This window comes from Typopeltis vanoorti, chromosome 9 (genome assembly GCF_054136105.1).
Source record: "Typopeltis vanoorti isolate ZY-2024b chromosome 9, IOZ_Tvanoo_1.0, whole genome shotgun sequence".
NCBI lineage: Eukaryota > Metazoa > Arthropoda > Arachnida > Uropygi > Thelyphonidae > Typopeltis > Typopeltis vanoorti.
Genome location: NC_143557.1, coordinates 93,677,911 through 93,692,290, shown reverse-complemented (window position 1 = coordinate 93,692,290; position 14,380 = coordinate 93,677,911). Strand labels below are relative to the sequence as shown.

The following is a 14,380-nucleotide window of genomic DNA, read 5'->3' as shown; positions in this document are numbered from 1 at the left end:
AGAGCAGGCTAAATGCTTGCCTGCAGAATGCTGTGTCTAGTGCAGTCTATCTAAAGTGAAACGATGAACGGTTTTTATGCGCTGAAACGAATTTTCGTACAAAACATTTGTTGCTAGTTAACCAGTCATATGGTACACATCTCAGTAGGCTACTGATAGCAACGCAGTGTGGTCTATTATTTCGTCTCTGTGTCGTGTTGTGTAATAATTTTTTGGGGTATAAAATAGAAATGGAATCAAAAATTAAAAATAAGTTATCCCGTGCACAAAAGCGTAAGCGTCATGCTGCGAAAGAAGCAGATATTAAGAAACGAACTGGGGCTCTTAATAAATTTGTTAAAATATTAAAATATTCTGATGCAGATTGTAACTAACTGGATACATCAGAAATCAGAGTTGAAGAACACCGTGCACATCATCCAGTTTTCATGAAAGTACTATTGCAACTATTGAACAAGATAACAAGACGCATGATTTAAGTTAAAAACAGTTAGGAGAAGATTTGGTTGTAGTTGACCACGAAACTAATACATTGTTAGTCTCTGTAAATTTAGAAAATCGGTGAATGGGGAAATATTGATGAAAAATTATGAGATGTTTTAATTGAAATGGGGTCTGTTCAAAAGAAAAATATAATATATCCCAGAGATACATATGGTCGTAAATTTGGCGACACGTATTATAATAGAAAAATGGAAAACGAGGGGCTCGTGCCAAGAACATGGCTCATTTATTCCGAAACTTTAAATTCTGTTTTTTGCTTTTGTTGGAAACTTTTCGCAACTACTGAATCAAGTAGTCTTGTACAACGTTATAACGATTGGAGAAATATAAGTACAACTTTGCATAGACATGAGACTAGTTTAACTCACATGAAAAATTTCTTAAAATGAAAGGAACTTGATAAAAATTTAAAAAACAAAACTACTATTGATTGCCAGACTCAATGGAAAAGAAACATTGGACGAGTGTTTTAGAACGCTTGATTAAAATTATTAAATTCCTTGGTAGCCAAAATTTAGCTTTTCGCGGATCATCTGATAAATTAAGTGAAAGGAATAACGGTAATTTTTTTAAAATTAGTCGAACTGTTCGCGAAGTTTGATCATGCGTCTTGTTATCTTGTTATCTTGTTAAAAGTTTGTTGCCGATTAGAATTGATCCTAGAACAGGCAGCGTAGCGGTATGAAAGCCGAGCTCATTTCCATTGGTCTAGACTTCTGTACCATTATCATAACATGACCCCAGGAATTCAACAAAGGAGAGCTCGTTTAGTAATATGTTTAAATACCTATCATAACTTCCTCTCTCTTTCTCTCTCTCTCTCTCTTTGAATATATTAACTGAACACTCAACAACATTGAACAACATCTAAATGACAGAGAACAGCCATCTCAACTACAACATCCATTACATTCTACGTTATGTACTTCCTAACTATATTCTGGGCATCCTTATCTTTCATGATGGTGAGTTCTATTGCACCAAATCTGCAAATTCTTACTTGTATTTATAATACAAGTAAGAATTTGCAGATTTGGTGCAAATTCTTACAGTGCAGATACAATATAGTAAGGGATACATAATCTTATACATAATATAAGATTAGTACCCCTTACTATATTGTATATTTCTATCACTTCTCTCTTCCTTCTATTTCTTTCTCCTCAATTTTCTCTCATATTTGGAATTATGCAGACCAGTTATTCTCTTGGTTACCTGCTTCTGGTTCATTTCAGCTGTCTCCCCATCTCTCTCTCTCTCTCTCTCTGAAATCCAAGGGACAATATCTACACACTTGTGATTTTACATTATTATTAGTTTATTTTTTTATTTAAAGGAGGCTCGTGTGTGTGTGTTTGTGTGTGTGTGTGTGTGCGTGCACCTGTGGAAATGACTTAGCTCGACGCGGTCCCGAATTACTTGATCTGTGGCATATAGTGGTTTCCCTCTTCTAAGAAACTTGGGTTTTTAGTACTGCAACTCAATAATTAACACTAATATATAATATTATGAATAATGAATATTATGAATAACAAATGGAGCAACCAGTGGTGGATTACCCATTAAGGCAATGAGGCACGTGCCTAGGGCCTCGAGCTTTGGGGGCCCCCAAGCCAAGACATTTTCCTATAGTGTTTTAAAATAGGTTTAATGTTTTCAGTAAACATCATAAAACCCTTGATTATTTTAAGCAAAAATATTTCAAAACAATTATTACATTTTAATACGTATTTTGAACAGCACGCACTATCTAAGCTTTAAATAATGCCGCAATACCAATGTCGGCGCTAGTTGACAAGCTTCGTATTTTGTATTTTGAAAAGTGCATGCTATCTATGCTTTAAATTAAACCGCATTACCAATGTCGGCGCATGGCGCTATTGACAGCTTCAAGATTAACTGATTGCATTCCCGAGATAGGAAGTTTCGCCAGGTTGCTCCTTAACTTCATTTGTTATTGAATCGTGTAAGAGTGAAGTGTTTGTTTCAAAGAAAAACTTTTTAATGTGACTTTTCGTGTTTTCATTATTTGAGTGTAGTGCAAGTCAAAAAAAAATCAGCTAACGCCTTTTTATTCCCGTATATACGGGAGTAGGCGAGGCCATTTAGCCCTATCTAACTTTTGGAGACTGAGTGGGCAGTTCAATCTCCACTGGTACCCAATCAGAGACAGATGGCCCAAAGCTATCACTAATTAAGCGGTACGCAGTGAAGAGAGGCGGCTCAAATGTGCCGCCATCTCGTGGTCTCTAACCCTAACACAATATATTTAATGTCTGAAATAATGTGGGTTCTACGGTCGATTTTCTTGAGTTTACAGGACGAAAAACCCGAGTTTCCGGGAGAAAAAACCTGCTTGCCCGTGCCAGAGATCGACTAACTCGGGAACCGGTCGAAAAAAGGCTTAGAAAAATTTCCTCTAGTCGCCGACTAGACTCGAAACCAAGACTTCCTTCGTGCGACCTAGCGCGGTGGTGTGCAAACGCCACATCCACTGAGCTACACAGGCTTATAAGTGTAGTGCAAGTAAAAAAAAAAATTTGTAAAATGGTAAAAAAAGATTAAAAAAATTAAAAAAAATAAATATTAAATAAAAAGTTTTATTATTTATCATCTTTTATACCCTTTAACAGGCAGAAAAATCCAGAAGTTCAAAAAATTCAAAAGAACAAAATTTCGTTTATTTGCCACCTAACTTTTATTTTTTTTTAAATTCTTTTTATTATTATTATTATTATTATTATTATTATTATTATTATTATTATTATTATTTTGGGGGCCTCCAAATATAATTTGCCTAGGGGCCTCAACTATCCTTAATCCACCATTGGGAGCAACCATATGTCAGAACCATCAAATCAGCATGCACCAAAGCCACAGCAGCAATTCATTTCAGTGGGAAGATCTCTACTGTGGAAATACAGAGAGGTATGAGACAGGGCGACACAATCTGTCCAAAATTGCTCACAGCATACCTAGAAAAAATATTCAAACTTCTTGATTGGGAAGGAACAGGTCTGATGATAAATGGAAGATATCTAAGCCATTTACGCTTTGCAGATGACATTATCTTTATTTCAACTGCATGAATTACAGACTTGTATCCATGAACTCCAAATTGCTATCAAAACAGCTGGGTTTTGGTGGATTGATGATATCATCAGATTTGCAGGGGTGACATGGGGAAAGGAGAGCCATGGACAGACAGTTTTGGAGTAATCTTGGAAAGGCTTTCATCCAGCAGTGGATCGATAATGGTTGATAATGATGGTGATGATTATGAATAACGATATATCATATAGCAACCAGGGGCGAATGCTGGTCTTGAAATTCATGCTTGCTCTCGTTATCATTCAGGGAGTGAGAAGTGTGATTGAAGTCTGATTAGCGGAATAATGAATTACTGACCATTTAAAACTACATATCTAGAAATTTATGTACATTTAATAATACAAATACAACATTTATTTTAGAAATGATATTTTATCTTTTTCAATTTAGCTATTTGAATACAAATTCTACCCTACGGTTCTTCTTTATGAACTGGTCAACAACATCGGCATAAAAAGTTGGTTGTAACTTAATTTTCCCAAGCAACAAGCACACTTGTAAAGGATGGCTGAAGCTCACTGGTTAGAGCTACGTTGACTGCGTTTGGCCTGTGTTTAAGCAACAGAGTGAGACGACGTGAAATGGCTATGCGCGCGCATGAAATCACAGTGCTGCTGCGAGGACCTGGAATCTTCTACAACCGGGCAAGCCAAGGTAGCTTTGACTAGACGAGCAAGCATCGGCCTTCGATACACAACGCAAAGCTCAATTATTGCCGCGCAAGCTTAAAACGTCTTCTGTCTATAAAAATAAAAGCCTAAATGGAATGCTTATAAAGGCATGCATTTATTAACAAATAAATATTACTTCCTTCTCAAGTAATGAGCTTGCGCAGCAAGCATGAATAATTTGCCCCTGATAGCAACAGTAGTCTATCGCAGTCTCCCACCCGGATGCTATTAAATTCATTGATAGCTTTGAGGCAACTATTAGTAATTGCGTATCGGCTGAGTTTGGTTGCCTACTGTCTTCAAAAGTTAGCAAAACGACATCGCACTACTTCTTTTGTGCATAAAAGGCGTTAGCGGAATATTTATTTATTATCACTGGCACCACTTAATAGTAGTCATTAAATTAATATTATTATTTAGTCACTTTGTATTTTAAGCGGTTTCTATTCTAGATATATTTTTAAATGTCGTGGTTTGCCCATTTACGATGGATATGAGTATTCTTTCTTGTAATAATAATTTCAATGTCATTTGAGACTTTTGGTTCTTTTCTAAAGCAATGGAAGTTAGAAGTTTTGTAACTTGCTATTTAACAGCACTAGTCGGCAGCACTAGTATTGGAAGGCGCGAATAGTACATGTCCGAAATTTATAGGTGAGTTCTATGTATGGCCGTTATTTTTTAAATTAATTACTTTATATGTGGTATCTAATGGGAATGAAATGATATGAAATATTAATGGAAAAGTCATCTGACTTTTTTTTTCTATCAAATGCCCTTTGCTTTCTCCCGTCTTTTTAGTAACATGTTTGTGTTTTTATGTATGGCGTGTGAAATCTAAATATTGTATTAATGCTACATATAGTCTTTGAATTATTCATTGACGCTGTTTATGACGAGTTACATATCTTTTAAAACTGTAGACATTTCACAGAACCTTATTACAAGACCTGTATTTAATTGCCCGTCATAGTTGCTTAATTCTTTATTTATATATTGTAAACCCTTACCAATTAATAGAACTATGTTTGCTAGAAATTACGCTAATGCTAGAAATCATGAAAGGTAGTCATGTATGAAATATGCTACCTATAAAAGTTTTGTACCCTGTAGTACATCCTAGAGTAGGAAAGTGCAATTTTAGTAGACAAGTGTTTAATTAAAACACATAAGCCATACACTAGTGATGATATTTATGGATATTCATGAGTCATTTTTCTTTCAAATTGATTGGGGTCAGATATTTCAGAATAAAAAAACGAGATATAATTTGAAAGGAAGGAGGATTCAGATTTGTAAAATGTTTTGAATATAACAGTTTTCATATGGAAAACGTTTTTTTTTTTTTTTTGTTAGCAGTAACACATTCCTGATTTTTTTTTCTGCCACTGACTTACGTTAATTCTGTATTAAAAAAAAAACTTGGAAGGAAGAGACTTAAATTTTATTCAGCATATAGAAAAATTAACAAATACACATTTTATAGAAATTTTTTCCGCTTGTAACAAAGTAAATCATACTTGATAAGAAATTATCTTTGTGCATGAAGTATCTTACAACTAAGCTATGTGTATAGAGGCTGCTGACTTCACATCAATTGCCTCAGTATCCCACAATGTAAAGGCACTTCCTTTTGGACATGTATAGTGTTATGTATTATGGTAAGTCACTATCCAGGTTAGTTTCAATGTTTATGGAGGTCTTATCAGTGGGAGCTAGACCAAGGAAGACATAGAGGTTGAATTAATGCAGACATCATATATTTTTCTCTATACACAAATAGCCTAATCATGATAACACCTTGTATGAAGACTTTGTTTGCTTTTATTTGGATGAAGAATCAAATAAGAATATAATTTCTTGCCACATATAATTTACATATTTTGCATAGACTTTGTGTATGCTGAATCTAATGCCAATTGGTCATCTCGTAACCAAAATTATATGCCTAAGCTGAAAATTCAGCAAGATTTCTGCACTATGTGGGTTGAATGAATGAATGTTGTGACCTTTTTCTCAATTATATTCTTTCATCTGTGAATGCAGTCCATTCATACTTCATTTGCATGTAAATTCCTTTATCCATTTGCATATAAATTTTTAATGATTTTGGCTGATGTTAGTATTTACTTTCAAGCCTTCACATAGTAATTCATTTATTAAGAATTCCTTTGCAGACTGTTTGTCCCTACCAAAAGCCAGTTTGTATGAAGATATTCTCAAACATATGCCTTGCTGCTGTTTCTGAGATTTCATTTCCAATCTATGACAACAGATTGTACTATTTATCTCTTATACTCTGTTATAAACTTAAATACTCAAGTATTCTCAAACATTTTATTTTGCATTACTTGCAAGTTATCACAAGTCATAAAACCAGAAATACCATTAAAAATTTCATTTAACAAGAAATTGATTTTCATTTGTTTCACTGCCAACTATAATACAAAATAAGACATTTATATTGTATTCTCCCAGCACTCGTTTTAGCCCTTAAGTAGGTATTAGGTTATGATGTAGTATTGGCATAAGTACGGTTTGTCGGTTTTTAAAAACCTTTTTTTTCTTCTTTTTTTTTTTGGATAAATTCAGGAAATTTGAAAACTGGTTTTTAAATTAAAAAAAAAACAAACAGTTTTAGATACTGGAATTAATATGTAAAAATTAATTATTTAATTTAAAATGTTAACATTTTTACTTGAAATCACCTCGGGCACAAGCATGTTGTAGTAAAACTATTCATGAGTCAGGCGAATGTTTGACATGCAAATCCGCAAATGTATTCGATTATGCTATTCTATGTGGCAGCCATGGAATCTGAAGATGACTATGGCGAGGATTTTTAAATTCTCTTGATCCAGATAACCACTGTGGATTACCTATGTTGTCTGACAATTACAAGCAATCAGTTTCCCAAATTAGAGAAATTTGTAAATTTTTTTAAAAAATCTCCTGTAAGAGATGGCATCCTTCAGAATTATGTAAAAAACAAGAAAAAAGAAAGGAATTAAGTCTGATTCTTGACACACGAGATGGAATAGTTTAGAGGCCATGATTGAAATACTTATAACAGTAAAAGAATGTGTTTTAGTTTTGAATGATATTGGTGATTCTCGTATGTGGAATGAAGCTCAATATCCTAAAATCATAGAGCTTTTCAAAGTGTTGAGACCAGTACATCTAGAAGCTGAGGCCTTATGGCGGCAGGATGCCAATTTATTAACAAGTGAAGGCATATTTGAATTTAAATTTAAAGTTAAATAAACTAAAAAATTTAAAGGACTGAAATTAGTTCTAAATTATTAAATGCTTTAGAAGTAGGAATTCAAGAAAGAAGACAAGTTGGACCCTTTTGCTATATTTGCAAAATCCACAAAACATTTCAGCAAATTCAATATTATTAAGTTATCTGGAAAAATCTTGTCTAGAATATATCCAAATTCTTGTATGGAAACAGATTCTGACGATGAATATATTGGAGACGGAGAAACTATTAATCACGGCAGTGCTCTAAAAGAAGCCATGGAAAAATCAATTCATAGGTTTCTTGAGGAAGCCAAAGAAATAATATTAAATCCAAAGATACTGAAGGCCAAATTTTCAGTATTTGAGGCAACCAATAAAAGAACAAAGAATTTAGATTTATTATTTGATGCCTTGAAAATGATAAAACCAAGTTCAGTAGCCAGTGAGAGAGAGTATTTTCTATTTCAGGAAATTTTGTATCTAGAATAAGAACAAGATTAAGTAATCGTTCAGTGGACATTTTATGTTTTTTTGAAATCATATTTCCCAAAGAAAAATACTAAGTGAAATAAAAATTGATATTTTGTATGGATTTTAGTTTTATTTATTTGGTTTTGTATGGAGTATATTTTATTTTGTTATATTTTTTTAGTTCCATAAATATTAAATAAACTGAAAAATATTAAAACAATTATAAATATTTTTTTACTGGTTTAATTATATACAGTATATACCGTATTTGCTGGCGTATAAGACGCACTTTTTTTCTTTGAAAACAGGTCTGAAAAACATGTCGGTGCATATTATACACCGATAGTCAGTTTTTTATTACTTTCATTTCTTGAAATTTTCTCTGTTCCGAGTTACATAATTTCTTTCTTGCTTCCTTGCGGTGTGAGAGCATTCCAATTACATAGAGTTCAGTGGATGCGCATGTGCTGTCATCGGGTATCACAGCTGTGTTCCTGTTTGTTTAAACTTTCTAATTGTTGTGTTCTAATGCAATTAGCTGATTTTTTATATATATATTTTTTAATTGTTGTGTTGTTGTGAATGGTGATAAATTTCTGCTGTTAAATTTTCTCTAAATTTCTTGGCAAATTATGGCTGAAAAACGTCGGCATTGCTACAATATTGCATACAAGCTACTTGTGATTGCATATGCCAAAGAACATGGAAACTGGGCTGCAGAGCGGCATTTCAGGCCACCCCCAATTGAGAAAATGATCAGAACTAGGTGGAATCAGGAAGAGGATCTAAAAAAAGCAACTCATAGTAAATATAACCTACGAAGTGGAACTGGAAAATGGCCAGAACTTGAGGCAGAACTGGATACTTGGATTTTAGACCACAGAAAAGCAGGACTTTCAGTGCCTACAAAAATGATTATTCATCAAGCGAAATTAACATAGCCATTAACAGAGGGATCGGCAACTTTACTGGATCAACATCATGGTGTTCAAGATTCATGAAGAGAAACCAGCTATGTTATCATCATGCATATCAAGGATTTAGGCCTAGCAATGCCTGTTCCGGCCTTAGAAGGCATCGTTTAAGAGGACGTCCTGGTTTTCTTTTTCTTAATGGCTTGTACTTTAAGGCTTGTTTTGGTAATCTTTCTGTTTTCATTCTTTGAACATGTTCCATCTATTTATGTTTATATTTTTTAATTTTTTCTATTACTGGTTCTTGGTTTAATTCTTTCATAATTTCTTCATTTCTTTTGTGATCAAATAGGGTATACTTTGCAGTTTTTCTCAAAAACTTCATTTCTGCTGTTGTTAATCTTTGTTTGTCTTTTTGTTTTATTGTCCAGCTATGTGTGCGGACTAAAACAAAAATATCACAAAAGATGCCAGCTGAATATGAAGAAAAAATTATTGAATTTCATCGATTCATCATTAACGCAAGGAAATGAAAGATAAAGTTTTTTCCTAAAAGTGGAGAAAAAATGGGGTGCGTCTTATATGCCGGCAAATGCAGTATTTTTTTTTTTTTTTTGTAAAAATTTGAAAACCAATTTAACCCTTTTTTTGGAAATACTGGAATTCGAAAACCAGTTTTTTCAAAAGTCGGTTTTTGTATAAACCCTAGGCATAAGCTTCACAACGTGAATTGGCTTAGTGTAATTATATACTTGAACATTTTACTGATGAAAATTCTTTTTAACACTGTTATTTAAGAAACACAATTAACTTGTCAAATCAGAGACCGAATCACATTATTGACATGCGACTGTCATTATTAGTGCTGACCATTTTCTGTTGTTTTCGTAAAGTGTATTATTTGTCTTTACTGTTGAATTATTTTTATGAAAGGAAATGCAGACTAGCTTTTTTAGTTTAATTAAATAGTATAAAACCATTGGTGACAGTAAGAGATAAGAAAGAATTAAAAAACATGAGAAAAATATATATCATCAACTACAAACATCATAAAAACTTGCTTTCCAAAACATGGCTCAAGGAATTCATGTGATTGTGCTACAAAGACTATGTTGAAAGTTTTTTTCATTTGGTTGTATTATAATTAAAGATGCCAAGAAATTATATTATTGGTTTCATCCTTTATCCAAGTGTAAGTAAGGCAAAAACCAGCCTGGATAGTGGCCTTCCCATTATGCATAACATTATATGTCTGTAAGGATATGGGCATTGCATTATGGGATACAAAGGCAATTGATGTGAAGTCATCAGCCTCTATATATAAGTAGCCCAATCGTGAAGTGACTTCACATACAGCTTTGTTTGCTTACACTTGGATAAAGGATGAAACCAAGAATATAATTTCTTGGCATCTTTATTTATTCAATGACTATATAAAAAGTATTCTATGCTGCTGACAGAAAATTTATCTTCAAGATTTTTTGGGTCTCTCAAAATGAAGAAATTTAGGATTCAAGACATTCAATTTCACAAAAAAAAATGAAAAAAAAATTTTGTGATATAGGATTTTAGATCTGGGGAAATGGTTCATTTTAGATTGTCTGGTGGGAGATGGAGGCTAATAAATCAAAATATATTATTGGTTGCTGCTAAAGACAGATATGGATGACATGCATTGGCAGAATTAGACATACCAAATTTCTGCCATGTACCCTCAAGGGGTGTACAGGATATGATATTACTACATGAAAAATTTACATCATTACTAACTTCCTATCTACAATTTTCCTCCAAATCGGCCTGTTACCTGTCAAGACTAATATTATCAGATCTTATATTTCTGTCTTCTAAGGCACTTTTTACTGAATCGATCCACCTATATCTTGGTATTCCTCTGCATCTTTTTCCTGCCAACCTGGCAGAGAATACTTGTTTTGCAAATCTTTCCTCGCCCATTCTGTTTAAGTGACCATACCACCTAAGATTAGTTCTGTTAACACATTCCTGAATGCTGACAATGTCAAGTTCTTTCCTAATATTCTCGTTTTTAATATGATATTGCTATTGATGCCATCTGTTCACGCCTCTAATCTTTCAGGACTCTCATATCTGCAGTCTCTAGTCTTTGGTCAAGTGTTTTACTTCTGACCCAGCTCTCAGATCCATAAGTTAAAACTGGTTTGAACACTGTCTTGTATACAGCTAATTTAGTGTTTCGACTAATTTCTCTCTTATTCCATATGAATTTATTCAATTGACGGCCTACCATACCAGCTTTGTTGATTCTGTTGTCTATTTCCATATTTAATTTACCATCGTTACTAAAAATCGTGCCTAAGTAGCTGAAATGTTTTACTTGTTCTAAAGGTTCTCCATTCACAATGCAGTTGATATTTTCATTGTCTTTGTCTTGCTATTGCTGACCTTCATACCATATCTATTACAACAGTTATTCAATTTAGTCGGGTAATTTTTGCAAACTTGTAGCAAATTTATTTAGAGGTATAACATCATCGGCATAAAGCAAACTGCTGATATTAACATCTCCAATTTTGATATCAGGTTTAATACCACTTTCCATATAGATAATGAATAACAGAGGAGATAATGTACATCCTTGTCTGACACCGGATTTAACATTAAACCACCTTTCTGTACTTCAGTTCTAACTGCTTACTTACAACTCAAATAAAGACTAAGTATTGCTTGATATAATGACCCACTGGCACCATATAACTGTATTCATTGAAAACTTCTAAAAGATGTCTTGTTAATCTACAAATCCTAAACTGTCACTTTGGTGGAGATATGTAGACATATTCATAATATGGAAACACAGTGATGTCTTAGTTACATGATTTTCTGTCATCAACTCTTACCACCATAAAATCAAAATGAAGGAAAATTACCTATTCTAGACGTTCTGATTACAAAAATAGCAGGCAGAGGCATTTCTCTTGGTGTGTAGTGTAAGCCAACTCATGTAGACCATTATCTACATTTCTCCTCGTTGCACCATATTTCAGAAAAATTGGGTATTGTACATACACTGAAAAAGAAGATGATCTCTATTATAAGAAATAAAGGAACAGAAGAATTGCATTATATTCTCCAACTATTGACCAGCAGTGGATATCCTAAAAAAAGGCACAAAGAATACTATTCTCTAATCCCTCTTCACAACAGATTCATGGCATTCATTATGGAACCTTGGTTTCCATTTCTTTTATTGGCGAACTTTCACTAAAAATTACAAATCTCCTGAAATCTTATTACATTAGAGTGGACTTCAAACCCATTATAATGGTACAAAATCGGTTATGCTCGTCCCAATTACCACAACCCTTTCAACAGACATCCTGGAGTTTACAGTATTCCATATTCTCGTGTTCTTAATTACATAGGGAAAACATCGAGAAGTTTAGAAATAAGACAAAAGGAGCATATTGGAGATGTCAATAACAATAGAGAAGACATCTCAGTCTGGCTTTCCATTTCTCCCACACTCAGCACAACATTGAATAGGACAAGAGTTCTTTCCCTTATGTAGAAGACAACTTCAGTACCCACAACATCAGAGAGGCTACAGTGGTAATCCAGTCATAATGCACTCAACAGAAACCAAGGAATGATTTTGTGTGACATTTGGAAGTCACTAATTAGATCTTTTAATGCGTTGGACTTTGATTTTTCTGTAAACTATCAGGCTGATTTGCTGAACAATGACTGACCATGTGCCAGCTTCCATGCTCCATGTGTTTCTGTTTTGCAGTATTTTTGTCTAACAGTTCCTACACATTTGGTGTTTATTTATGTAATGATTCATATTTAATGCTTGTTGTCTATTTGTGTTCATCCTTCACCCAGATAAAGCTACTAGCTTAAGTGGCAAAACTAGTAACTTTATTAAATAACACAGGCCTGCAAAATTCGAGTCATGAAAAGTTGTCTGGAAACTATTAACTGTTTCTGATTTATTTTTGACCGCTGATTTCAATTATCTCTTCCATTTTACAAAATGGATCTCAATATTACAGTAAAATAGCTTTAAAAATCATTATGTTAAGTAAAATAACAGTATTTAAAATTTTCCATGAACATTTTTGGGATGAAAGTATTTGAAAAAAAAATTAATTAAAGTAATTAAAGATTAATCTCTAGTACATACTTTATATTTCATTGTGGTGTCTTTTTCTTTTTCCTTCAAAGCTTCTTTTTGAACATTTTCTGTGAAATTCTTTTCCTAGGTCGTCTCTATGCAACATCCAGCAATAGTCTGCCATCATGTTTTCATTCCACCTGATACTTTCTTTCCATCTTCTTGATGTCTTGGTGGAATCACTCTCCTTGCTCTCTGCTGACAGTTCCCAGATTCTCAGGAAAGTAGTCTAAATGAGAGTTGAGAAAGTGCACTTTTAAGCTCATGGAGCATCCCAAATCCTTGAATTTCTGTAGCATGTCTTCCACAATCATAAAGTTGGGGTTGTGATTTCCCAGAAACTTGGTCACCACCTCTTTCAAAGCTTTCTGCGCTTCTTTTTCAACAGTTGCCATTTTTTTCTTCAAACAGTTTATTCTTCATAAGTTTCCTGATGTCTGGACCAATAAAAAATACCTTCTTTCAATTTTGCTGTAGATAATCCCGGAAATTTTGCACAGATGTATTTAAAACACTCCTTCTTTCAACAAAGCCTTGACAAATTGCTTCATCAATCCTAGCTTTATGTGAAGCAGGGGTAAAAGGATTTTTTCCAGAGCAACCAAAGTTTTGTGTTACTCATTTTTACTTCCAGGTTCTAATGTGACCCTTTTTGGTCATTCCTTCTTGATCCAATGCTGCTCTCGATCTCGGCTGTCCCACTCGTACAAAAAGCACAGGTATTTGGTGTATCCTCTTTGTTGTCCCAAAATCATAGATATGACTTTAAGATCACTGCAAACTATCCATCCATGATCATTGTACTTAACTTTGCTGAGAATGAAGGCTAAATTTTTGTATCATTCTTTCAAATGCACGGAATGTACTACTGGTACTGAAGCATACCTATTGTAATTATGGAGAAGCACAGCTTTGAGGAATCGATAAACAACCTCCAATCGATGACTTCATATTTTACATTGAATTTGCTTATCAGTCCAGGAATATTGCTACAGTAAACTAAATCACCTTCCTCTGAAAAGTAAGGAAGAAAATCTCTTTCTCTATATCTAAACCATGAGAAAGAGGTGCCAGGGGCTAACATATTCTTTTTGTTTAGGCTCGAGCCCAGCAGTTCTGCAGATTCCATAGGAAGACTTAAATCTCTGACCAAGTCATTTAAATCGGTTGGTGCAAAAAGTTCAGGTAGGCTGCTATCTTTGTATTCGTCATCATTAAAATCTTCAATTTCTTCGTTTGAATTGCTGCTGAGAGGTTCTTCAAAAATTTGTGGAGATGTTGGCACAGGTATTTCAGGACCATGT

General features: G+C 33.8%; 1 protein-coding gene across 2 annotated transcripts in view; it reads left to right on the top strand.

Moving 5' to 3' along the window:
• The first annotated feature begins 4,911 nt into the window (after positions 1-4,911).
• The window catches only part of Rnmt (RNA guanine-7 methyltransferase), a 130,156-nt gene continuing 120,687 nt past the window's right edge, over positions 4,912-14,380 (top strand). The window contains exons 1-2 of one of the 2 annotated variants that reach the window (XM_090397359.1): positions 4,912-4,940; positions 14,176-14,261. Coding sequence is in view for 1 of the 2 variants with exons in the window: in XM_090397358.1 (XP_090253484.1) it covers positions 4,924-4,940 (17 nt within the window). In the remaining variant the exon portion in view is untranslated. The remainder of the gene's footprint in view (positions 4,941-14,175; positions 14,262-14,380) is intronic. The other variant, XM_090397358.1, reaches the window with a different exon arrangement.